The sequence below is a fragment of the Eupeodes corollae genome, chromosome X, assembly GCF_945859685.1.
Source record: "Eupeodes corollae chromosome X, idEupCoro1.1, whole genome shotgun sequence".
NCBI classification, from domain to species: domain Eukaryota; kingdom Metazoa; phylum Arthropoda; class Insecta; order Diptera; family Syrphidae; genus Eupeodes; species Eupeodes corollae.
The window spans coordinates 4,330,683-4,357,725 of NC_079150.1; the positions used below are offsets into that span (position 1 = coordinate 4,330,683).

Genomic DNA, 27,043 nt, shown 5'->3' on the forward strand with positions numbered 1-27,043 from the left:
GCTGTAGTCCCTACGATTTGCCCATATCGATTGTACCCAAAAATATAATAAAGATGGGAAAAAACAATGGGGATTTGTAAGAGATTACAGAAAGTTGAACACACAAGCAGTAGAAGACAGATTTCCTATGCCAAGCATCGACGATTTATTCGACAAATTAGGAAAATGTAATTATCAATCAAATCAATAACCGAAATGGTACTTTCAACCTCAGTTAAGGCAATAAACCAATTTCTTGGTATAACCGGTTACTGCCGGGATTATGCCAAAGTAGCGTACCCTATGATTAAATACTTGAAAAAACTGACCAATTGAAAATAACCGATCCACAATATATTGAATCGTTTAATACTCTAAAAAGCATATTAACTTCTGACCCTATCCTTAGAAATCCTGATTTTTGCCAGCAATTTGTTTTGACCACGGACGAATTCAGTTTCGCCTTAGGAGCAGTTCTTACCTAAGATAACCACCCTGTTTGTTATAAGTCTCGAAGTCTTAACAAACATGAGCTTTTAGCGGTCGTTTGGTCAGTGAAATATTTTCGAACGTATTTATTTGGCCGAAGATTAATTGTTCGAACGGATCAATAGCCCCTGGTGATGTTACATGGCATAAAAGAACCTAATATGAAGCTCCAAAGATGGAAAATAATGCTTAACGAATACGACTTCGATATCGAGTACCTTAAGGTGAAAGAAAACGTCTTCGCAGATGGGTTGACTAGGTACGTTTTCGGTGAAAATGAAACCGGTGACAGTCAAAAAGCTGACGATGAAGTAAGCTTATTTGGTGAAATTCCGGTGCCCGGCACAAATAACGATGAAGTTATTTCTACTGCGGCCAACATCTACAGTGGTATGAAGGATGAAACTCAACACATCTTTGTACATTTCGGAAAAACCCATGAACTTGTTTAAAAATCTCAAAATATGCAACTTTCCATCCCTTGGACGATAGGAATTGGATTGCAGTACTGAGTGCAATCAAACAGAGAATTCAACTTTTAGGAAACAACAACAAAATTGTTTCTGATGGTGATTCCTGCATTTTGCATTTGAGCAATTCCTAAAGGAAAATAATATTTTTTTTCCATAGAACGACAGCATCTATGAAAACCGGAAACGCTGATAGGGTAGAGTCGCCAGTGGCCGGCCCCTTAAGGATTTTTCCTCATTTAACATAGCACAGTAGCAACAAATATTAACATTTTCGAATAATTCTTGAAATAAATTATTCTTTATAGATTTCTGCATCGATAATATAAAAAAATACATAAATTTTCTTACCGAAAAATATTTTATTTAATTTTTTGTAAAAAGAAGTAATTTTTCCAGTGGCCGGCCCCTTGTTTCCTATTTCCGACCAGCTGGTGTCCCATTTTCGGCCACCTACTAAACAAAAGTCTTGAATTGTTTTATATTTTTTATTATAACGTTTTAATAAAGAAAACTTAAAAAAAAGTAATTTATCTTCAAAAAAATAAATAGAACAAAAATAAAAAAATAAGTTAAATTAATTAAATCCATTTTTGAGGCTTAAAAATTAAAATAAAAAAATCCTTAAATTTAATTCAGTTAGGAACATGTTGTTTAAAGCTAATTATGAATTATCAAAAAATTATAGGTACATATGTAAATATTATTTTTTCAATACACTTAAGAATGTATAAATTGCTTAAAAGTAACAATTTATTAATGTTTTTTATCACATTTTAAACAGGTAAAGTCTTGTAGCTCAGCATCTGCAAATGGCATGGTTGAAAGATTTGTGCATTGTAGATGAAACCAATTTTCACAGCTATCACAGCCTATATTTTTCAGTCCTTCTTCTTCCACGTCTGTAAGGACATCTTCATTACATGAAGGACATTTTGGAACAGTCTTTTTTCGCTTATTAGTTTTTTTCTTCCCTTCTCTTTTCATTTGTCGGTCAAGCTTCCTTTTTTCGACTTCGGCAGCTTTACATTTTTTTTCGTCTTCTTTGTTTTTTTGAAACGCTTTCCAGGCATGAGATGAGATTGACATAGGTGGTTTTTGAGTCTTAAAAAATCTTTTGACGGAGTTTTGTATAGGTTTTGGATACTTAAGATACTTTTCAAAAACGGATGTGTTTTCAGCGCTTTTTGAAGTATGAGGTTCTGTCAAAATTTAATATAAATAAGTAATAATTTTAACTTTTTTAAGACCTTGAAAATGGAGCATAAAAATTACCCATAGTCAGTGTATTTTCCCTAATAATTTGGGAAGGAATTTCTTGCAAAATACTATCATTCACTATTTCCAGCTCCATAGTATCTTATACAAAAAAAAATCAAGTATTAAAAAAAGCAGATTCATAATTATAATTTATACTTAGCTACCTATGACTGTTTCGTAATCCTGTGGAATTTTTTCTTGCATGGATGCACTGTCTAGATTGGGTTGAGGAACTCTTAATAATGTCCCATCACAAGCAACTTCGTAAGTCCCTTCAATGTCTTCAGGTATCCCAGAAACTCCAAAAATGTTTTGCTTGGCCTGGCGAATAACGTCAAGCACAACTTGACTGTTGATATTTTTGCTTTCAAGATCATCTTTTAGGTGCAATATCACTCTTTCAGCTTCTAAGAAACTTGTATTTGAGATATCTTTACCAGCACCACCAACGTTCACAATGCGGCCTATATCGCAATCGAAGTTGACCACGAATTCCTCGTTATCACCGTTACCAAGATCACCACATACATCAACATCCATAATACCAACACCAGCATCAATATCAGAACCGCGAATAGATATACCACCAGGATCTGCATCAAGATTGCCCTTAGAATCCCCATCGCCACCAGAATGAACGCTAGAACACTCTCCAGATACACCAGCAGGAACTTCAACATTTGAACCGCGAACATCACCACCAAGATCGGTAACAGTAGCATGTAAAGCTTCTAAGGCATTTTGTATACATTTCGAGTAGTCTACGGCATTAGGGTCGAATGGAAATAGTCCACATTTCTTGAAGGCATTTTGTATGATGGTAGTCCTGTCCTTGCAATTTAGGAGCTCTTCTAGCACATCACAAAAACTCTCCTTGTTCATTGTGCTGCCGTGACTACCTGGACGTTTGCGCCATTCATTTAAAATACTGATTTTATACCTTTGAAAGCACCCACATCGGCCGGTTGAAGGATATGAGTAGTGTTTGGAGGAAGTGCATATAAAATGATGTTGTTGCTGCTGCAAAAATTACTCAAATCAAGGGACATGTGAGAAGCGTGTCCATCGACAAAAAAAAGAACAGGACGTTTAACATCATTCTTGGATATCCAAACGTTAAGACCATCTTTCACATATTGAAGAAAAGTTTCTCCCCGCATCCATCCACTCTCAGTCTTGCCAAAAACCCAGTCAGGCTTCTTATTTTGGACTGATTTCAACCAGTTGGGCGATCTTTTGTAGGGCAAAACAACCATAGGAGGAAGTGTTCTTCCATCTGCTGAAAACGTCATCAGAACAGTTATGTTCTCTTTTTCATTCGATGCCTTGATTTCGTAAAGATTTTTGATTCCTTTTGGGGCAATGACATTTCCCGTTTTTGGAGCCATACTAAATCCCGTCTCATCGGCGTTAAAAATTCTAGAAGATTCCTCAAGAATATCTAAGGCATTCTCTTCTGTCAAATATTCCTTCAGCTCTCTAAACCATTTTCGTATACCTTCTTCTGTTATTTGTGCACGGCTTTTGGAAACAGATTCAGCAGTTCGTAGGCTTAGATCGGGATGGCGTCGCATAAAGCCATAGTACCATTTCTTACCCGGTTTATTGTCTTTGAAAGGAGTTTTGCGACCGTCTTCTTGCAGAATGTCTTGGACCGTTTTTAATAGGTTTTCACAAGTTTGTGGAAAGCCACATTTTGCTAAATTTACAAGCCAGTTTTTTAGCTTATTTTCTTCTTCTGCAGACAGCACAGGACAAGGACCAAATTTCCCTAGGTTATCTGATGTTCTATTGTGAATACGGTCCTGAAGAGTCGTCCTTGGAACATTAAATCTTCTTGCTGCTGCTCTGATTGGTAGTTTATTTTGACGTATTTCAAATAATGCTTGCTCTAAATCTGTGCCTTTATATGAAATGACGCGCTTTTTCTTGTCTTTTGCATGCTTCTCATTTACCCGGGTCATAGCTAAGTCGCTTAAAACAAGAATTTAAATATTTGAACATCAAAATGTAAGTGGGAACCTTAAAAACATTTGTTTTAACCTTAAGATAAAACAAAGGGCCGGAGTTAGGAGACTTGTGTCCTATATCCGGCCACGAAGACTTCTTGTTGAAAAGGGGGGGGCCGAACATTGGAAAACTTTGAATTATAACGATTTTTGTTGGTACAAAATGATCACAGTAGGTTTATTTATTATTTTGCGTACAAAGTTAAAAATAAAAAAAAAAAATTGAGTTGCCTATCTCCGGCCGGGGCGGCCGATAATAGGCAACCAGGTTTATTTGTGTGTCCTATCTCCGGCCCCCTTAAAATCAACAATAAATTACAAATTTTTTCACATTTAAAAGTTAATTTTAATGAAGAATAATATATTTTATAAGAAAAACAACATTTGAAAACACTTACCAACAAAATGAACACTCAAAACACTAATTCTGACAGCAATTTCACTAACGATTTTGACAATAAATAACACAAAAACCTTCCCCGGCTACAAGGCGACGCAAACCGGTTAATTTTTCTCAAAACAACTGAGCAAACGCAAGTAGATTTTTGACAGTTGAGAGAAAAGTTTAAGAGAACAATTTAAGATTTAAAATTTGGAAGAGAACTAAACGAATTCACTAGTTACAACGACATTTCTGAGAGGTGGCCGGCCACTGGAGGGGGCCGCCATTAGGCTACTCTACCCTATAGAGAGGCTTCATGGTACCTTGAACATCTTCGAATTTTGAATGCTTCAAAAGGTAATTCTACTTTAGATGAAAAATTGTTTAAGGTAATCACAATTTACAATTCGACTTTACATTCAACAACGAAACATAGACCTTTAGACTTCATTAATAAAACGCTTCGAGGCAAGAAATTGATAGTTACGCTGACCTTTTTCAAAAGCAAAAGGTAGATATGGTCAAGAAAATGAAAAATTAAAATGTCGTTGAATCTAACAAGTGTCCAAACATGGTTCAAAACAGAACTGTAGTAAAAAGTAGACCGAAGTACAAAAAATTATACTATAGACAAAACAACAAATAGAAAAAAAAATATCATAAGAAACAAGTAAAACGATGAAATAAACATCAGAAACAAGAAAATAGTACCTAAAACAATAAATAATAATGAAATTTACCAGAATCACCATTATCTTCCTTTTTTTTCTCTGCAGGATCCATAGTTTTTCATTTATATTTCCATTCCTCATTCATTTATGTATTCTTTTTGTTTATTTTGTTCAATATTTGTTGGAAGGAAAAGACTTTTGTTTTTAGGTAAAAAAAAACTTTTGAAATTAGGTACAAATTAATGTGTTAATATTCAAATCAAAAACACTCTAGTATAGAGTGTTTTTGATTCAAATATTCAGTTAAATAAAGTAAAACGTTAAAAATTAAAGATTTCTTGTTTCCTTTTCTGTTTTCTGTCATTTTGACACAGATATCAATTTTTGAAGATTGTATTCGAATCAGATTTCATGCAGAGTGCGTTCAGGGTTATTACAAACTATTAAGCTGCTTACACAATATTCTAAAACTATAATTGTGCTCATGATATGTCTGAGGTTAGTTGTAGGTAGCCTCAAAAACAATTCTAACAATAATCGTTTCTAAAAGTTTTTAAATGATAGTATTATTTCAAACAAACAAAAACCAACATTACTATATGCAAGATGTGGTCTAAAACCCAGAAAATGAGAAAGTTTGACACGATCTCTATTTATCTGTTTTTTTTTTGAAGCATTTTTTGGACCCAATTTTCAGGAGTCTTTTATAATTATGGTTATCAGTCTGCTTATTCGTAGATTGGAGCCGATGCTAGAAGACAAATTCTAAAAAACTATTAGGTTGCGTGCACCTTTTGAAAATATTTTGATCTTAAAGTTAGTCAACAAGACTTAACAATTGTAGAAAGAAAAATGTTTGGTTCTTGAATCTAAAAATTAAACAAAAACAAATTTAAGCAAACAAATAAGTTGGGAAGAAACACTCATAAATTACATGTTGCAGAATATTTTTTTACTTCAGTTCTCTAGATATTCAAAGCTTTTATATAAAATTTATAAATATAAAACGTTTTCCAATTTGCCATCCGTTTAAGGAAAGTGTCACTTTTGCTGTTTTTGGTTCATTTATATTCTTGAAATTCGTGTTTAAATTTCAGTTCTAGAGCACCTAAAGCAAATTTACTTCAAAATGTAGATTTCTTAAATTTCTGAATATCAAAAAAGTTTTTGTATTTCATTTAAAATCAAATTAAAAAAAAAAACACTTTGAGAAAGCCTTACACTATTTAGATAAATATCGTTAAATTACTTTTTGATTTTTACGTATACAATTGAACTGTATAAGCTTTATGGCTCATATGAACCCGCATCCCTTGATTGTTCATTGATCAACAAATGATGTATTTGTGCTGCGCAATTGGAATAGGGCTGGATCTCCGATTCATATTAAGTTCTTGTTCCGGTCCTTGGTTAAAAGTAGTACTTTTAGCTACAAAGTTTAAGAAGTAAAATTCAAATCAGGAGGAACATCATTCCAACATTCCGTAGAGAATTAGGTGACTTACAACTCTCAACCATTTGTGTGTGCGAGTCATGTCAGGGATGGAAGGGGCCAACAATTTGAGTACCGCATCCGAACGGCTACTTTGAGAAATCATTTTTCATCTCAAGAATTACTGTCGGAGGCAACAGACAGTGCCCGTGAAAAAACTTTAGGTGGAACCCCAGGAAGTAATTGAAAACAAGAACCTAAAGCATGATATTCCAACGCATTAACCATCACCCCACTGCCCACGGGTATTACGAAGAACCGAACGTTGCTAAATGATGCAGCTACAAAATATTTGGCGACAAAAATAGCATAATGCAAATATGTATAAGAACAACTATAACGGGACAAAATAATCGAAAGTTCTAAAATGATTTGAAAAACCAATCAATAGAAGCTTCTTTGCTTATGGTTGGCTGGTACATTTAATGGGGACGAAACTTCATTTAGTTTGACTCCAAAAACAGGCGCAGTATATGGGTTCATTAGGGGCCAGAAATTGTGTTCCCGTATGCACGAATACTCCACAAAAACAAGGTGAAAATATGCCAAATGAATTCCATTATAATTTCAAGCTGCTTTTGTTTGGTGTGCACATTTTTCGCTGATGATTCCCTGTAATGAAATTAATTTTCTTAAATTTTGAATAAAATTATTATGTCCTTGCTTACATTTTATCTATTTTACACAACTCAACACAATTGTCCTTTAAAAACGACATTAGAATTGAAATCTCTCTTACCTCGGTGTAGAAACAAATTTTCCGTTTTCGAACGCTCTGCCAGGTACGAAATATCCAAATGCAGATTTGTCATTCCGTAAGCACTAGATTTCGGAGATTGTTCTCTACTGCCCCTTGGATTGATTGGTATTCAATCAATGACTAGTGACTACAATGTCTATATGCAGTTGACACACTCATACAACTCAAACAATTTGAGTCCTACAAGTTTTACACAAAAAAAATGTATGAACCATTTCGTTTTTATATAATATATTTAACATTTAAGGACAATTTACACAAATTTTTTTTTAATGATACTTCCTTTACATTATTGGTTTTATTTTTGCTTAAGCTTTTGTATAGTTTAATTATTCCTTTTCTTTGTCTCTATTTCTATTTTAGTGTTTAATTATTTTCAAATACATGTTCATCTTCTTAGCAGTAAAATTCTATTTTATTATTAAAAGAAAGACTAGATAATAAAAAATACCAAATAGCATTTATTGATAGTTAGTTTTATTTTATATAAATTAATAAAAGGAATTTGACGTATTTGTTGGTATTAATTTCAAAACTTCAAGAATCCAGGATGTTGCTGAAAGTTAGTTGCATGTTTTGTTGGTCTCCTAACTATTTTTTTTTATTTATAATTATTTTTTAGATTACCATCCAAATGCTTATTAATTGCTTGTCGTTTTATAAGAATGATAATTTATATTTTTAAGGTAAATATATTTCAGTATACATGAATAGTTTTATGTATGTTCTTATGTCTATAACAAATACCCTTGATGCATTTAATTTTGTTTGTTTTAATAGTTTACGTAGCTTTATTAGGCTTACTACAAGTACACGCCACCAATATTGATTTAGGTTGTACAAATAATATAAATGTTTCATATTCATTTATATACAAAATAGTTCGTGTTACATACACTGTTTTTTTCTGCACCCGCAGAAATATATCAGTTGGGGCCATTTTTAGTTGCTCCAGCCTGAAATATGCCCACAGTAGATAGGGTTAGAAGCATTCTTGTGTTCTTTATGTGCGTACTTACATTGTAACCGATAGTAGTTTTCGATTTAAGAATCGATGAACGAAATGTTTTGACAATCAATTGTTTAAGTTTTTCACTAAAATTGTGGGGCTATGAAGTCTCTCACAAATTTATTTAGTAAGAAAAGAAGGAACACATTTAAAAATTTTAACTTATGTAAACATTCCATATATTGCAGATTATTAAAAAGAAAAACGATGCAACTAAATGTTATTGAAGATTGAGTGCGAGGAGAATTTATCATGATTGTTTTTGGCGAAAATGTAAAGAATGCAATTGCACACAAAATTATATAATGACGATATTTCATCACTTTCTTCACACATTGAATTACTCCCAACTCTTTTAAACTACTTGATGCGCAACATTAAGAAAAAAAAAATAATAAAAAAATAGTTTAAGAAAAGTATAATTTAAATTTTAAACATGTAAAGATTAACTGTATAATATTTCGTATTTAGACTTTGATGATCTTTTTTTATATATAAATTAAGTGTTTTTAAAACATAAATTTGTAACAGAAAAATTAAAAACATATTACAAAAATCCAGTTCTTGACTGTATAAGCAAAAAAAAACAAAGTGTATAATTTTTTTATGAGGAAAAAAAACATAAAAATACAATAATTATTATTATTTAAAAATAGTCTAGCTTAATGACAAAGTTTTTATGAAAACGGATATTTCCAAAACTTAAGTAATGTAATGTACAAAATAAAACAAATATTATTACAATTAATATACAATGAATCATTTTATAGAGAATGTTGCTCTTTACTTTTTTTGTTTCTTATCTTATTTTTACATAAACATAAACTATATTACTTATTTTGCTGGTGTATACTCTCACAAGACAGATTCTTAAAAGTTTCAATTAATATATTTAATACTCGTACACATAAATGTATTTAAATTTTGTGTATTTTTAGTTTTTTGTTTTTCATTTCTTATATTTACGACCTTATCTACTCAATAGCTTTATCCATGAACTCTATAAATCGCTTAGCGTATTGATCTGGATCGCAAGTTGAGATACCATCCACATTGCTGCCATATTTCACAGTTTTTGCTGCTTTGGCCGCCTTGAAAATAAACAAAACAATATTATTTTCATAGAAACTAAATTTCTGATTTGGAATGTAAGTTATTAAAGAGCGACAAATCTAATATTAATTATGTTAGATGTTTGGGAGATTCCATAAGTTTAGGTTGTTCTTCTGTTTAAGTTGGAAAATCTATACAAAAACTTTAAGACCATTTTATAAATCTGATATAGCCAACAGATATTCACAGAAAACTGCTTAACCTTTACATTATACAGATAGAAGATATAGATCTGATATGGTTAAAGTATGTTCAAATGCAGAGAAAAAAGAATATTAATAGAAGTGTTTCGCATTTTAAAAACAGAAAGGACAAAAAATACACGATCAGAATTAATTGGAATCGTAAAAATGTATGGTCAACAGAAGAAGTAGAATTAATTAGCAAAACATATATGTATTTTGTAAAGCGTGGGCATATCATGTGAACTATTATTCTATTATAATTCAGGGGTGTCAGCACGTAACTTGATACAATCGTGGATTGTCGATCGTCGATCACCTCGAAACAAATAATATTTGACAGCACGTAATTTGAGACAAGTTCCATTGTGACTTTTACTTAAAATAAGTCATTGTGAACTATGAAATTAAATGTCAAATGAGTTTTCTTTGAAATTATTTCATTCAATTTTAAGTTTTTTTTCGAAATGTTTTTCTTTGATTCGGATAGTGAAAGTGAAGGCGAAGAAGTGTCCTGTGTTAAAATCAAAAAAAGATATATGAGACATAATAGCAACCCATTCGAATTGGGTGAAAATGAGTAAATATTCGAAAAGAAAAGAATAACATTTGTAAAATAATTGTTTTTTTTTTTTAATTTTGTGCAAGGGATATTTTTACAAGATACTCAGCTCGTTAGATCTTTTAGGAGACAGAAGAAAAACATCAGTTCCACCAGTTCTACAGCTTTGTGCAACATTAAATCTCTTAAATGTTGGTACAAATTTGTTGCTAAGTATGGCACAGACAACAGTTTGCAAGTTCTTTCGCCGAAGGTGGAGTATCCTGGAAAATAAGTTTTTTCCTCAATGGATTAAATTTGATAGCTCTAAATTTGGAGACAGCAAGGAGTATTATTATAGGAAATTTAAACTACCGGGAATAGTGGGCTGCGTTGATGGTATTCATTTTTGTCATCTCTTGGGCAGTTTTAAGAATTCCCCTCGCTAAATCAACGTGAGAACTCATAAAATTTGTCAAAATCTCAGTCTGTTTTTTATTTATTGATATATTATTTTTTTTTTTCATTTTTCTAACACAAAAATCACTCCCGACGATAACTAATTTCTGCAGAGTGAAAACTTTTGTTTCAAACGTCAATTTGAAGTTTGTGTGCTGCTAAATTTGACGAAACAATTGAGAACACTCGATTGAACCAAAATGTGTGCTGCCAATGCTCGATTGTATCGATTAAACTCAGTTGTATCAAGTTACGTGCTGGCACTCCAGAATTGTGATGATATGAAACGTCTTTTAAATATTAAAGGAATACTAACTTGTGATGCAAACGATTGAGGCATTTTTATGTAATACAAGTTTCCCTCTCATTTTGATATTCAAAACTCTAAGACCAATGTGCACCGCTATATATTCTTGAATACTTCCCTATTTTCCTAAGCTCTTTTAACCTTTAAAAATGTTAAGGGTAGCAATAACCTCTTTAGCGCGAGCAAATTATATGTATATATAAACAATAGTAATTTTTGAAATTTTTTCTTAGTACCCAAAGCAGAAAGTTAACACTTTAAAAACGTCGTTTTGATCTAAGTTACTTAAATTAAAAATTGAACAAGAACCTAATTTATTGTAATAATATTTAATGTAAATATATATTTAATTTACCTGTTTCTTTACTCCGTACTGAGTAAGTACATCAATAATTGCAATGAAGTAGATTTCTCTTCGCTCTAGTAAAACGAAATTACGATTAATAAATAAAATACTTTTTCAATACAATAAAAGTTAACATTTTTTTTTGTTTTGTTATGTTTAGCCTAACAATCACAACAACATTATATAATAATATTCATCATAAGTATTTAGAAAATGCAAAATTAATTAATATATAAAAACAAATGCAAAATATATTGATGCTAGTTTTATTGAATATTTTTGGATTGAAATATAGCAAAAGTTTTAGCTATGAATTTTATATAACTTGAAAACTACCGTAGGCCACGACAATTTTAAGTTATTCTCAAATCGAATATTAATGTTAAATGAGTTATATACATATCACTTAGTTTCCAAAAAAACTATCTTAAACTTTGAAGTCAAATTCGAACTAAGGCTATCAAAAACATTTATAAAATTTTAATTTCATTTCATAAAAAATGGTGTTGATTATTATTATTGCATTTTAGTTGTATTTTTAAATAATTAAAAACACTTACCTTCTGTACTCGGAATGGCATATATATCAATTTCATAAACTACTTCATTATATTGAGCTCCACCCCGAGGTGAATCTGGTGGAGTGTTATAAGCCCACCTTTGAATAGAGAAACAAAAAAAATCAATTATTATATGTATTTTGTTAAAATGTTAACATGTTCTTGATTATAAGAAAGTAGTTACTGACGACTCTTTAAATCTACGGGAAAATTATAGAGATTGTTAAGTTCCAATGACGTCTTTAGTGAATATTATTTGTGAGTTCCAGCAAAAAGCTTTGGTTTGTTTTCAAGAAAACATATCGGGTTTCCCAAAAGGGACTTAACAATTTTAATAATAAAACTAATCATAGAACTGTCATTTTATCACAATCTAGCAACGTCTGCAATTTATTTATTTGTTTCAACCGGAGTTCGGAGTAGGAGACCGCAATTCTCGCCCAAGCAGAGGGGCATTGATTTGCGAATAAATATTCGTTGTGTAATATTAACGATCCAAATATTCAATTCCACGGCGATTTCAAGCAGTGGGCTCGCTCAGACCACATATGGCGTAAGGATGTTGGTCTACACTTTAAAAAGATCAGACTGAATCAAGAATTGAAGCAGGTGGACCATTTAAAGTAACGCACGTGTTACGATTGGACTCTGGAGAAAATGCGCCAAGATGAGGCGGCTTGTGGCCACACAGCACATCTTACCATCGATTTATTGAACATTAAGTTTGATGAGCGTGTTCTCTCAAGAAATGGGACATTCAATAGGCCGTCTTGTTCTGCGATTCACCATCTTTATACTTTATTCTTTGGGGCTTCGTTAATGCATGGGATTATTATCGAGTTATTTTTCAAACAGTTTGCATTTAAAAAAAAAGAAGTCGTCGACCTCTTATTCGAAAAACCTTTAGTATTAACTCCTGAGTTTTGCGTACACACTTCAAACAGACATTGAATCAAATCCTTAATCAGCTATTTGCTTTAGCTTGGAGGTAACCCAAAATATATACCGAGGATTTATGTCTTCATATAGTGTTTTTGGATTGAACCATCCACTCACCTTTCACCGCTATCACATTCTTCACTCTCACTGTTATCACTTCGCCCGCCAGCATCACGAGAATTTTCTCCCTGAAGAGCTTCTTCTTCTGCTCGAACGCAATCATGTATTCCAACTAAAAGTGAGTAATCCATGATGTGTAATTTTGTTAATAACTGAAAAAATAAAAATAAAAAGTTATTCCAAAAGATACGAGCATACGAATGAGTCTATAAATCTTTTAAAAAAAATTGTTAATGTACATCAACGTCATTGTTAAGAGTCTCCAATAGTTTCCTTTTGGCATCTTCACCAATTTCAAGCTTCATTTTTTGTTTCATAAAATCGTTGTCTTTGTAGGTTGGTAATTGTTTCTCTAATTCCTTTTCTGAGGCTTCTCGATCAACTGTACTACCTTTGAGGTCGAATTTTCTACAAAACAAATAATTTTATATTTAATGTTAAAAGCAAAAAATAAAAAAAATAAAACATACTTATGGATAGTTAGATGTGAACTAAATACATTTCGCATTACAACAAAATAATATTGTACACTCTCAACAGTAATTCGGTACATGCCTAGATATTGTGGCAAAAGTGTTTTTCCATGTCTTTCGACAACATACTGTGAAAAAAGAAATAAATATTATACTTTAAAAAAATATTGGTCAATATTTTTTATCTACAATATAAGAGATGAATAACTTTGACCCTGTCTTAATGTATTGAAAATAAGAATAAAATTAAAGCTTAGACTTGTTTTTTCAGCTTCTGAACTAAAGGAAACACATGTGCGGTAGATTGATTCCGAATTCTGAGCATCAAAGTGATGTCTTTCGAAGAAGAAGACAGCCAGTTAGCTGAACATGATTCAATGCACTTAAAAGGGGGCCCATTAAAGTTATTTGATTTTGTGAACTTACAAAAAAAATCTATGACAAAAACGATGACATGCTTAAAAATATAAAATTAATGCTATTCCACACCTTTCAAGACGTTTGTCAACGTGGTTAATTTTAACGTTTTAATTTCTTTTAAAAAAATACAGTACAACAAAACTATGGGAAATGATAGTGAGATTTTTTGTAAGTATTTCCTCTTTATTTAGTTAACAACTTAATATACGTAGTATTTTTCCTTAAAGTATGAAGAGTTCAAAGGACCTGTTTTTTGGCATACACTTGTCATTCGCTTTGAATTGCAACAGAAGTTGCAGACGAAGCTTGTTTCTACTATTTCAGCATTATACAGTGTACATTTCTATACATCAAGACAAAAGTCGAAAAAAGTTTAAAGACTTGCATTTTAATATAAGTTGCGTGAATAAGAAGTAAATAAATGATATGGATAATTAATAGCACTAATAAATGAAATGCCAATTGGTATTTTAATGAATAAAATCTGTTTCAATTTAAAAAACAAAACATCTTTAAAAAGAAATTTGACTAGCTAACTATAAAAATAAAAAAAACATAACTTAACTTACCGGATGATAGTGTTTTAAAAACGCATGCATTCTTTCAATTTCTTCTGATGTCAGGCTTTTTATAATAAAAAACTTATCATAGCTTTGATAAAATTGTGCACCTGATTTACCCGATGAATCAATTTGAATAGGTTGTGACCGTGTTAACGATTCACGATAATCAACATCGTCTACATTAAAACGTTCACGTAAATTTCGAAATACGAGCGGGCAATATTCTTTAACTTTAAAATGTGATGGCATATTTTCTCTGCAAAATAGAAGACAAGAAAACCAAATGTTTTACCCAACGAATAAATAACTTCAAGCGAAAATATGAAAAACTTACTTGTTAAATAAATGATTGTCAACTTTTATTTTGGAATATGCTCTAAAATCATCAGGCAAAAGCATAACTGGTATGTTAACATGACTTAGTTCGTTAATCTAAAATTTTCAAAATACATACACCATTTATTAAAAAAAAATTAAAAGATGGGAATTATTGTCAAGTACCGTATGATTAATTCCCCACATAAAAACACTGAGTATAGGCTCGTTTGCCCTAAAGAGCTTAACCTTTTGATGTTTTACTCGAAAGTGTTTCTTTTTAAGGATCCTTGGTTGAGCCATTGATATTTTTTTCTCCATTCTTTGTTTTTGATGTCTTTTGATTTTTTGCACTTTTGAAATAAGAAAGAATAAAGTATTAAAACGTTAATTTTTTTTTAAAACTATAAACAATAAAATATTTTTGTATTTTTGAGCAAAAACGTGACTGCATTGGTTTGATACATATTACAGAAATTAATTTGGAGAAATGTCTCACATGTAAGTGTTTAGGAACAAACAACTATACTAAAGTAGTCGATTTTTTTAAATTCTAATAACTTGGGATAAACTAGTGATTACTAGGCCCAAGACTTTATAATATACCAACTACAAATTTCTTATGACAAATTTACAAAGATTTTAAGCAACAATTTAGGAACGAACTATCCATAACGTGATGCATAGAGTGTAGGACTATCACGCCATAGGTCTTGGGTTCAATCCTTGCCTGTGACACCTTAAAATGTTTTCACTGGTGCCGCATTGCTTTCACAAATTAGCCGTTTGGATTTGGTATAAAAACTACAGGTCCCGTCCATACCCGACATGACTCGCACACAGAAATGGTTGAAAGTGTTAAGTCACTTGAAGCCAATATTGAAGGCCTAAATGTAAGAAAGAGTATGTTAAAATTAGACTCAGCAGATGGACTGCTTGAAGCGCAACCGTGGCAAATATTTGCATGAAAGAATCTTTTAATATTAAATTATATCAATCGTACTAAAGGTATACAATTTTCTAAATTGTATGTGTTTTTTTTTTCTTTTAATTTCCAAAAGTTCTTAAGAAATCAGTTGTTGTACCGTTACATGCCGTTAATTGACTATGCTACTTCTAGCTTTTAGGACATGTACGTAACAAACACAAGAAAAATTAAATGCAATTACAATTACCTTTTCTCTTAAAAGTCTTGGGAAAATTATTAAATATTAACCAGACAGCAAGAGACTTTTGCCGCAATTTGTACAAACCCAATTATTTTTTTAAAGTCATTCACACTTCAAATTACTGGCAAGGAGAGCTACGTTTTCCGAATTTAATCAAACAAAATTAAATTAAATAAAATTACAACCTAAAATTTAAAAACGAGAAATGTAAGAGAAAACATGGAATTTCGTCAAGAGTATTTAAAATATCCAAAATTCAATGTGGCCAAAAGTTGGAGCAAGCTGCATTCAGATTTCGTTTGCAAAAAAAACAAACAAACACCATTTGTCAAAAACACATACATTAAATAAAAATCCTTTGGCGATAATTTTGGAATGTGGAAAATCTGCCGCGTCTTATTTCACGGTTCGAGCAAGGACTTTCGTTTTAAGCCCTACTCCTCTACTAGTTTTAACATATGGTTTTCAAACATGGCAGTTTAACAAGTTTCTCAAAGGATCTACCTGACTGGACACTTGTTTCGGATATCAGATGAACGATGGAACAAAAAAACAACAGAATGGACTATATTAGATATGATGATTTTTTTGACAACCATTAAATTTGTATAAATAATTCAATTCACAACTTAACAAAATTGTTAACTTCATATAATACTTGCTAAAAACCCGGCTTTTCCAATCATTGACACATTGGGCCGTTTGATTTGTGTTTTTTACGTGAACAAAATGCAAAACTGCAGCAAGACATTGAAAATACAAATTGTTAAGTGAATAAATAACATTAAAAAAAAGAAAATAAAACTTTATACATACTTTGATATGTTGTGTAAATAATATCCGTTTTTTTTGTTTTTTAATTTAATATTCAATTGTATTTAGTTGGTTTTTGAAAAGCTGACTAATATTTTCCTTGTACGAGTAATCTTACATTTTAGTAATACACTTTTCTATAACCGTATTCCAATTGTATGACAAAACAAAAGTAAATATATTCCGTTTTATTTATTTATCTTATATTTTAAATAACTTCTTATCTATTTAATGATAGTCGATTAGGCGAAGCAGTCATAAAAACAATGACAAATAAAGTGACAACACAAGAATGAGCAATATGATATCTATTGAAAAAGTTGTAAACATTACAGCAATATGGTGGGATGGTCTTGTTGTTACAATTCGATTGCCTTAACATTTAAACCCAATTATAAAAAGAAATACAAAAAATACATTATTACATTGATATTTGTTATGAAAATAGTTTTTAAACTATTCCTTGATTTTTTTTGTGTCACTTCAGAATTTTCAGAAAGCTCATCATAAAGTGCATGTGTTAGCTGTTAGTAAGAAAATAATACAATAAAAGTCTAACACACGCACAGAATATAAAACATAAATTAAACATGAATTGTTACAGAACAAAAATAATAAAATAAAGACGTTTACGATAGTGGAGCATTGGTTTTATACATTGATTTTAACCCAACCTTATTTTATTTTATATTGTGCGCGCACTAAAGTGGTTATGAATACCCTTATAATGATTAAACACAGTGCGAGCAATTAGGAAAGGAGGATAGGATTGTGTAGTGCTGCTAAAGAAAGAATCTCAGTACTTAACAGTCCAAAATTGGGCTCAAGAGTAAACTGATGAGCATTCCGCAGAACGGGCATTACGGTTAAATTGTTTAAGGGAAGGAATGCAACTGGCTATTTCGCTTCATTGTAAAAATATAGATAAAACAATGGCAGGCATGATACCTTGCTGCGGTGTTCAAGAGGAGCAAATGTCTCGGTGAGAGAACGATCTCCTATAATTGTTAGAGCTCTTTTTCTATTCTATCCAGAAGACTCAAGTACGTTATTGGGGCACCAGCCCAAATGTGAGAATTATACTCGAGTGTTGGACGAATAAAAGCTTGGTAGGTTATAGCTAGATCAGAAAGGCAAAAAACTTCTTGCATCGTCAGAGAAAACTCTTAGCAACATTTTTGGCAATGTCAAATATACGATCACTTCACAACAAGTTTTTTTTGTAATGCACGTACCTAGGATTGATAGTTGTTCAGTCTCAGCGATGCAAGTACCACTCATGGAAAGTGGCATTGAGGGAGTGTTACGCTTTTGCGACAGCAGGCAGCATTGAGTTGTTGAAGCATTAAATTCTACACGGTTTTTGATTAGTCATTGAACAATTCTGTCAAGATCAGAACTAAATGAGCTTATCATACTCTGCCGTTGGTAGTCCACATCCGAAAAACAAGGATAAGAATCTAAAATGCCAAACTCTATCAAATGCCTTTGAAAATAGCAAGCGCAATAATCTTGCTTTCTCCAAAACGATGTAAAGATTTGTTTTACTGTTCGGTGAGACAAATTGATCAGCTTTTCCATGACCTTGGAAAGAAGGGACGTAAGTGCATTTGTTAGATGGGGAGGAAGATTCGCCTTTTTTAGGGACAGGCTGGACAAATGCAGTTTTCCATCCACTCACTCGGAAAGAGACCAGTAGAATAGGACAGATGGAAAAGCTTACGCAGTAGTTTTGAAAGCTTTGAAACACACCTCTTCACAACAATAGTGGGGATACTATCCGGGCCAGCGGATTTGTGAATGTCAAGATCTTTTAGTACTCTTGCATCTGTACGAGTGCGAAAGAAAATTTGTCCCATAGAAACGTTTACGCTTTCAAGTACAGAACGAGTCATGTCAATCATTGGCAGCATCGAATTAAGAGCAAACTGTGCTGCAAGTGAATTGGTTTTATCAATCGAGCTTACGTAGGGAGTGTCGTTGGAAACGAGAGTAGGAACTGACGATGACGTAGTGTTGCGCACATTGTTTACAAATGACCAGACATTTTTACTACCTTTGGGAACTATCGATGAACAGTTTATTTTATGTAAAATGCTCAAAGCTTTATTCTTCCCGTAGTTAGTTCTGTGGAAGTCAATATGTATAAAATCAAATGTGCGCAGGTGATGAGTTCCGCCACAGTAATTCAAATGTACACAAGATAGCAAATAAGGTGCATTAATTTCACAATTAATGAGTTGATGAAAAAATATTCATAGGGAGGCAGATCATAAGGATCAACCCAAGGAAGATCCTTTAGGGCAAAGCGAATGAATTATGTGGAATTGATTCAATGCGTTTTCTATGAATTTCGTAAAAGGGAGTCCATACCTGCCAAGCATATTCAAGATGAGGATGAACATGACAATTGTACAAAGAAAAAGTAGCATAGGGATCATTGAACTTTGCTCAGCGTTTTATAAAGCCAAGCATAGAACTTGCTTTATTAACAATTAAATTAATGTGATGTGTAAATTCTAAGTTGGAACAGAAATGAACACTTAAATCTTCAAATGTGGAGACGCGACAGAGTTTTTGCTGTGATATACAATAATCAAATACACTACCGATTCGTTTTTTAGTAAAAGTTATCGTCTGGCATTTTAAAGGGTTGAGGGTAAGGCTATACTCCTCACACCAAAATGTAAAACTATCAATGTCGGATTGTAAAAGGATACGATCATGGTCGGTCTTTATTTTCTTAAAAATGTTCATGTCATCAACAAAAAATGAGAAAAGGGCCAAGATGGCTTCTCTGGGGATAACCAGATTGAGCAACAAAAGGTTAATTTCTAAATTTTACCTCATAGGATCTGTTTTCAAGGTATGATTTAATCGAAGCTAAGAAAAATGGTAGAAAACAAAGAGCTTTAAGTTGAAATAAAATAATTCCGTGGCTAAGTTGGTCAAAACCCTTACAAAAGTTAGTGTATACACAGTCAACTTTATAACCTTGTTCTTAAGCGTTTGAACATATGTTTGAGAATGTGAGGAGATATATAACGGTTGATCTATTTTTCACAAAACCATGTTGCTGTTCGGAAAGGAGATTTTTATTAAAAAATTGCTACACTTTCACAAACAACTTGTTCAAACAATTTAGGAATGCAAGAAAGCTTTGCAATTGGCCTGTAGTTTGTTGGGTCAGCCTTGTTATCATGAAAGGGTCTTGTAAGTGAAGTTAACTGGAAAGGCACCTGATTTGTTCTTAAGTTTACAAAATTTTGGAGGTTAGTTATTCTATCATCCCCAACATAAAATCGAAATTTAATATTATATATGATAATAATATATATTTATTTACATTTAATTCCTTAATTAAACTAACGAAATAATTTGTACTTTTAATTGAATTTCAATATTTAATCTTAAATCTCATCTCTTATTTCTTTTGTTACGCAGTAAACGCAATTCTTTCATGTACCTAGAATGGCTATAGTTTGTATTTCTTGATTTCTTTAAAGGTACATTTTTTTCCAAACAATAATTAAGAATGTTATAAAAAAATTAAACTGTATCGTCAATATTAGAAAATTCTTATGTATTAGCAATTCCATAAATAGTTAAATCTTCAGACAACAGCTGGAAATTAGTTTTTATGAAGTCAAAATTATATAAGCAATCAAAGGAATTACTGTTTTTAGGTGGTTACTTAAGTCAAGAAAAATGTCTAGGGGAGGGTGATATTTATCAATAATAGTAATTCCTGATCTAGATTCTAGGACAAGAGTTCTAATAGCATCAGTAAAAAGGATTTTATCGAGAAGATAAATTGTGAAGAAGAAAGATAGGCTTTAAGGCAAGATTGGTCTTCGGATGGAATCCAGTCAATGTGTGGTAAATTGAAATCAACTAGAAGCAAAATACTAGTGTCAGAGCTGGAAAAATTGATAAGAAAGTCTTATGCCAAGGAGAGTTCGCTATAAACAGACTCGAAACTTTTTGGAGGAATGTAAACGTTTAAATGCAAATGGTCTTAGTCTGTACCATTATCCTTACACAGGCCAATTCAATTGATAGTTCAAATGGAAAAGATACAGAAGAAATGTGTATTTTTACCGCTATGAGAACACCTCCACCTAAATCCTTGGCATTACCAACATGACTATCGTTTCTGTTAACTTCGAAAAGTTCAGTGTCGGTAAAGCTTGAATTGAGCCAAGTTTCTGTCAAAAAGAATACGTCGTGTGGAAATGATTGGGAGTTAAGAAAATGTCAGCAGTCTTACTACGTTTTGGTAGAAGAGGCTAAGCCTGTAAAGTTTTTTGACTTGGTTTTCAAAGAGACACCTCGTTTTTGACTTTGTGTAAATTCTATGCGGGCCATACATTTGTATTGCGAATAGAATTTCTAGCAAACATAGAGTATTCTCGGCTTCTTTTCTTGGTTTTTGTCTCCTGTTTGTCAGGTACACTTTCCGCGTTATTAACACCAGAACCTGATTGCGCGAGAATATCTTCATCTGCAGAAGAGAAGGTAGTACGGATGTTGGAGTGAGCTAAACCTTTAGTTGAAATGGAACTATCAACCATGATCTTGGTAACAGAATATTCAATTAATTTGCCAACTGCAGTGTTAAATGACTTCAGTAGCTTTTCAAAATCTTAAGAAAGTTTAAAAATGGAAGCCTTATAAGAGGAATTTTAAAGGCTAGTTGGGATACAGAGAGCTTACAGCAGTCGTGACAGTACCAGCAAACAAAATTCGAATTGGCTATTATTCAATAAATAATTCAAAATGGTTTGAAATGCTTTAAATTTTCTACCCAAAAAAGACGGTGTCTTATATTGTATTTCTAAAGGAGATAAGCCTTTCCAAACCTTTCAATATCGAAGATTTTGAATAATAAAAAAGTGTATTCGAGTGTTAGGACTCATTTCTCCTTCTTTATATAAAATGACTTTAAGTTAATGGCATGCTTCTTTGTAAGGCTGGATGGGAATTTACGATACATTTATTGTAGGTTCACTTTTTGATGTGATGTTGTTTTAATATATAATTTAATTTAACCAATTTTCTATCAACCACATAGACTGCCAATTTTATCTGTCAAAAGGGGAAAACAAATTGGCAGCAAATTTAAGGATATTCGTTATTGCCTGCTTCATTATTGTTTCTTTTTTGTATGTTTTATATTTAAATGGTTTTGGTCGAGATGTAGCTTTCACTTCTAAAAGAAATTTGAATATTCTCTTTCGCCTGTAGCTAAAATGGTGCCAATGAGTCTAACATTTTTTTTTGTCTTCCAATCATATAAGCAAATAATTATAAATTAGAAGACAAAAAATTGTCACCAAAAAATTGTCAAACCAACTCATACGGACAGTTTTTACTTGATAGAAAAAACTGTCCTTATTGGATGCTTTTCGAAGAATTTTGACAGTTAAGCCAATATTGACAGATTTTATAATCATGTATAGTTACTTTTAGTTTTTATAGTTAGTTTTAAACTGAGTCTTAAACTTTTTATTCCAAGAATCTAAAAGTCGTGTTGTGCTATACGGAAAACATAGCGTAAGGAGATTTTGAAAAAAATACAAATTTGTAGAAAGTCTTCACTTTTGACGTGTGCTGCCACATTCGATACTACATTGATGGTATAACAAAATAGAAAAGCAATATGGCACTCTTACTTACTATCTTATCTTACTATTCGTAATTTTAGTTATTGAAAGGGGATTGCCCATAAAATTATATTATGACAACAGCGCAGAAGGAGAGTTAAAAGATATTTTTGGGGAGTTTTTAAAAGAAAGCTTAATTGAATATGAAAATGAATGTTTTAATTTCCACAGGGTTTAAATTCTTGCAAATTATCCACGCAAAATATGCAAATGTACCATCCCTTAAATGAGCTTTTATTTTTAATTTTATTAATACGAAATACAAAATAGAAGCATCAAACAAGTGTGAATTCGCTGTCTCCGACACAGTGCCAAAATTATTAAGAATATGCCCATATCAATGGTTGTATTTTTAAAAAAGAAAGTCAATTAATTCTCATAAAACAACATAAACTGTGCTGATAGTTGCATTTTCGTGTGCTTGGATTTTCATGATTTGGTTGCAGGTTTCCTTAAAAAAATTGATTTTTTTTCCGTGGCGAATGGAACATAATTGGACCTTGTATTTTGTTTGTCTTTGTGTAATTTCGTGTACTTGCTACGGAGTGCGGTCGTAGAGCTGTCAAATTTCCAGCTAAACATTTTTCAAAGTTTTATAAGCATTCGTGCAGAGATGATCTGCAGGTTTAATCATAAATCATATAAATCAATTTTATTTTGCCTAATGGAATATACAAAGAGGGGAAGTTTGTGTATTAGCTGATCTAGATAAAGAATAAATTGATTTATTTTGCCCATGGAAAACACCAAAAATCTGAGGAAATAGGGCGTGTCAATGGGTGGACTATCGACTGTTATAATTTTGTTTCTTTTATTTGAACAACATTGAACATTTATCCTGAACTATACTCAGATTGTTTTAATTTGAAATAACTCTGAACCTGAACTTATACTAAAGAAAAGTATCTGGTGAATTTTTTGAGAGAAATACATCTTCAATTTGTGTCCAAAAAGACCAACAGCCCAACTGTAAGTTATAAGTCGTGGTCACGCCCAAACATAAAAACAACTAAAGTAGTTAAAATAACGAACATAAAATAAAGGAATCATTTTTATCATTGGTTTTAGATTTTTGTTTATATTTTTTTTCTTGCATTCATGACAAACAAAAATAAACAAATCTATAAGACAGCTATGTAGATAATTAAAACCTATAATTATGCATACATACATTTCAAAAGAAATATAAATAGAATACGCAAAAATTACCTTTTTTCTTTTTTTTTATTTTTTAACTCGATTTCCAATTTTCCTAGATGTGACACTGCGACAACCGTGTTGGTCGTGAGATGCTCAACATGAAAAACTTCTTTCTTACGTCCTTTTGCTTTTTTCTGGATTCTGGATGGACGTCTTGGATTCACCGAGTATACAATTTAATGTGGGAGTTACGAATTGTGTCTTTTTTTAAATGAATTATATGCTGCAGATAGATGACATTAATAAATTAACTATTAGTTCAATTTCCTTTTTTATTGAAAATACACTCGTACTTTAGAAATCATAATTTTCTGAAATACCCGTCATCGTATCCGTTATCGTTTTCTTGAGGGCCGAGCGAAGGGCTGTCGATTTCGATTTTTGCTTTTGTTAATCGAAGTTGAGTCAAAAAGGAGGCAATGAAAATCAACAAAGCTTATGTTTCACGCAAAAAGAAACACAATAAATGCACTATTTCGGAAGAACGAAAGCCAAGACGATACAAATAGCGATACATCATCTTTTTTTCATCCAGATATAAATATTTTTTGATTCAAGTAGTTTTTTTGCATATCAAGACATGCAGCTTATTAGAAAATTTACATATTTTTCTAAAAGCCTGAAAGATATTTAGGAAAATCGCACCAAATATGTACTAAGTATAGGTACTAAAAAAGTTTCATTGCAAGAACATTTTTACGACTATAAATCCTCGTAGGGATAGATAGGGTATTAGGGAAAGTACTGCTGGGCTGGGTATAACTAAGAAAAAGCCCTGAATTTTATCCCTTTGGCCTGACAATGGTGTTATTTGTTTTCGATTATTTTTTTTTTGATTTGAAGAACTGATTCCGCACAACAGTAAACGAACGAGAGCGACATCCACAACGGCACTACACTTACACTATTAAAAAGTTATTTTCTAAGAGGTGAAGTTGGTTGTAGTTGACATTCATTTTGATTAATGACAAGGCCGTGTGTACATTTGAAATCGATGCTAGTAAGGTGTAGTGCACAGTGAGCAACATCGTAGGTAAATTCAGATAAGTGTCAAAAAATTATTTATTTTCGTGGTGTATGAAATGGGGCTGGAATTGATTTTTTTCTTCTTTTATGAGTGTAACCTCATGTTAATTCGTTAAATTTTTAGAATAACATTTTAAAAATTCTATATGAAGTATGCAAAGAGAAATAAAACAAATTTGAAACTTTTCAGTGTCAGTATTTATTACCAGCAATATTATTACTATAAAATAATTAGTTATTAAAGCAGGTTTACTGATCATCACTAACTTACGCCTCTCTCTCGGAATCAATATGAACAACATCTGTTGCAAACTCTGGAACCCTATTTTTGTTTTCCTCTTAAAATAGAATCCTCATCAAATCAAAAATATCTTTGCCACTTATTCTTTTTCCAGAAGAAGAAATAATGAATCTACAAATTGGTTAATAATTCATTAGACAATTTGTAAGGTTAGCATATAAAAAACAAAATTTGTGACAGTTAAGTTGATAGGTGCTAAGAATGGCAAATCTGCTGCAACATCCAGATCTGCAGATTTGATCGTAAATCAAAAGTTAATAAATTTATTTTGCTTTTTTTAATGCAAAATTAGAGGAAATTTGTCTTTGACAGATGTAGAACAAAAATAAATTCAATTATTTTACCCATGAAAACCCCTATTAGTTGACGGCAACTTAAGGGTGCTGGAAGTTGCTCGCAACTAAGTTTCTTTCAATCGCCCACTATTCAACTTCGACCAATTTTTTTTGCAATTCTTAAGCTAAGTATGCACGATTTGAAAATGTATCAGGTACAATTAACACCGTTGGTTGATTTTATTCAAATATTAAATAATTGCTTGGTTGAAAATCGGGTGACAATTGCCGATTGTATTGTATCTTCAAATTATTATTTGTCTGTTTAGATGGTCGAAGGCTATAGAAACTAAAAAGATTGGTAGAATCAATGGAAGACAATTTTTGGGAAGATAATAGAAAATTTGGACATTTATTTCAGATTTGAAAACATACGAGTAACTTCTAATGCGTTATTTTACCAATCAATTAATTTTTTTGATTTCCGTGATCCTGTATTAAAAATACTGTATTCTGTTGTTATGAATGAAATTGGATGATGTTGCTTGGAAAGACCATTACTTTTGACATTTATTTCTGTGTTCTTATACTGAATACAAGGTAGCTACAATGGGATTTTTTTGTAAAGAAATTTTTTTTGCAAATCCAAGAAAAAAGCGTAAGTAAGGTTGAGAACTGGTTTTTGGATAATTTTGGATCGAATTCTTTGCTTAAGTATTATTGTTTTAGATAATGTTTGTGGAAAGAAATTATTTGATTGACTTGAACACAGACAAATCAATTTTAAATGATTTTTGTATGCCTGAAAGGAATTTCAACCAAAATAGCGCCAATACTTTGAATACGATGAAATTATTCGATTTCAAAATCTATTTTTATTAACGAGATTTTTAGTTGAAAACCAATTTAAGCACCATTTCTTGAAAGTTTGTATTTCTTGTATAAAAAAAAAACAGATTGGATTTTTCTTAGAAAATGAAATCATTTTGAACTTAAAAGCTTCATTTATTCACGAGGTATCAAGAATCGAACATCAATTTTTAGCAATTTTGCATACGTTTTTTTTAAAAATATACTAAGGGTCAAAATAGTTTAATGCCATTATATTAAATATTTGAAATGATGTTTTAGTTAAAAATAATTTTCACCAAGATAAGTAATGTTTTACCACATCTTAAGCTCTAATAAATGTTTAGCATTTTGAAACAACGATGGTCTAGCAGTCACTGGGCGTAAACGCGTTAATTTTTTCTTTTACATGGCATGTTCAGAACAGAGCACTGAACAGAGCCTGAGCACATTGAGTACGCTCTGACCAGAGTTTCATCAGAGCTCTCCACTTTGTTTATGGAACACACTGGAGTAATAAATGAAACAAACGTAAAGTCAGCCACATTTACTTTATTCACAGCTCAGAGAGTGCGCCCTGAGTTAGCTCTGATTGAAAAAAGAAATACTGATTTTTTTGACAGCTCAGTTATCTGCTCTGAGCTTAATGGCTGGAACTCAAACACGCTTCAGCTTCGGTCTTCGCCTGACGTTTACGAGGTCAGCCATAGGAATTCAATGCATGCTTTTCACAATGAAACTTCGACCTCACGTTTGATTTGACAATCGTAAGAAAAAAACGTCATTTTACGTAATGTGACTCCTAATGGAAGCTCTAGTTCAAATTTGATAAACATTTGCTTTGTCTGACAGCTCACAGCTGTAAAAAAGTCAACAAACAAAATA

General features: G+C 31.8%; 2 protein-coding genes across 4 annotated transcripts; both read right to left on the reverse strand.

The window, feature by feature from the left end:
* Positions 1 to 1,146: 1,146 nt before the first annotated feature.
* Positions 1,147 to 4,162, reverse strand: LOC129953219 (uncharacterized). Its single transcript, XM_056066171.1, has 4 exons — positions 3,314 to 4,162; positions 2,363 to 3,218; positions 2,214 to 2,297; positions 1,147 to 2,140 (listed from the first exon to the last, which is right to left on the reverse strand). The coding sequence occupies exons 1-4, from the start codon at positions 4,160 to 4,162 to the stop codon at positions 1,695 to 1,697; spliced, it is 2,235 nt and encodes a 744-aa protein (XP_055922146.1). The 3' UTR covers positions 1,147 to 1,694.
* Positions 4,163 to 7,726: 3,564 nt separating this feature from the next.
* Positions 7,727 to 24,611, reverse strand: LOC129953265 (phosphatidylinositol 5-phosphate 4-kinase type-2 beta). Of its 3 annotated transcripts, XM_056066265.1 has the most exons (11): positions 24,001 to 24,611; positions 23,717 to 23,930; positions 15,046 to 15,212; positions 14,879 to 14,976; positions 14,551 to 14,800; positions 13,559 to 13,689; positions 13,328 to 13,496; positions 13,086 to 13,240; positions 12,030 to 12,127; positions 11,479 to 11,543; positions 7,727 to 9,612 (listed from the first exon to the last, which is right to left on the reverse strand). In XM_056066265.1, exons 3-11 carry the CDS (start codon positions 15,178 to 15,180, stop codon positions 9,496 to 9,498), a joined length of 1,218 nt encoding a protein of 405 aa, XP_055922240.1. In that variant the 5' UTR covers positions 15,181 to 15,212; positions 23,717 to 23,930; positions 24,001 to 24,611; the 3' UTR covers positions 7,727 to 9,495. The 3 variants fall into 3 exon arrangements, with proteins under 3 accessions (XP_055922240.1, XP_055922241.1, XP_055922239.1); XM_056066266.1 differs by having other exon boundaries at positions 23,717 to 24,611; XM_056066264.1 differs by lacking the exons at positions 23,717 to 23,930; positions 24,001 to 24,611 and adding an exon at positions 16,845 to 16,960.
* Positions 24,612 to 27,043: the final 2,432 nt, after the last annotated feature.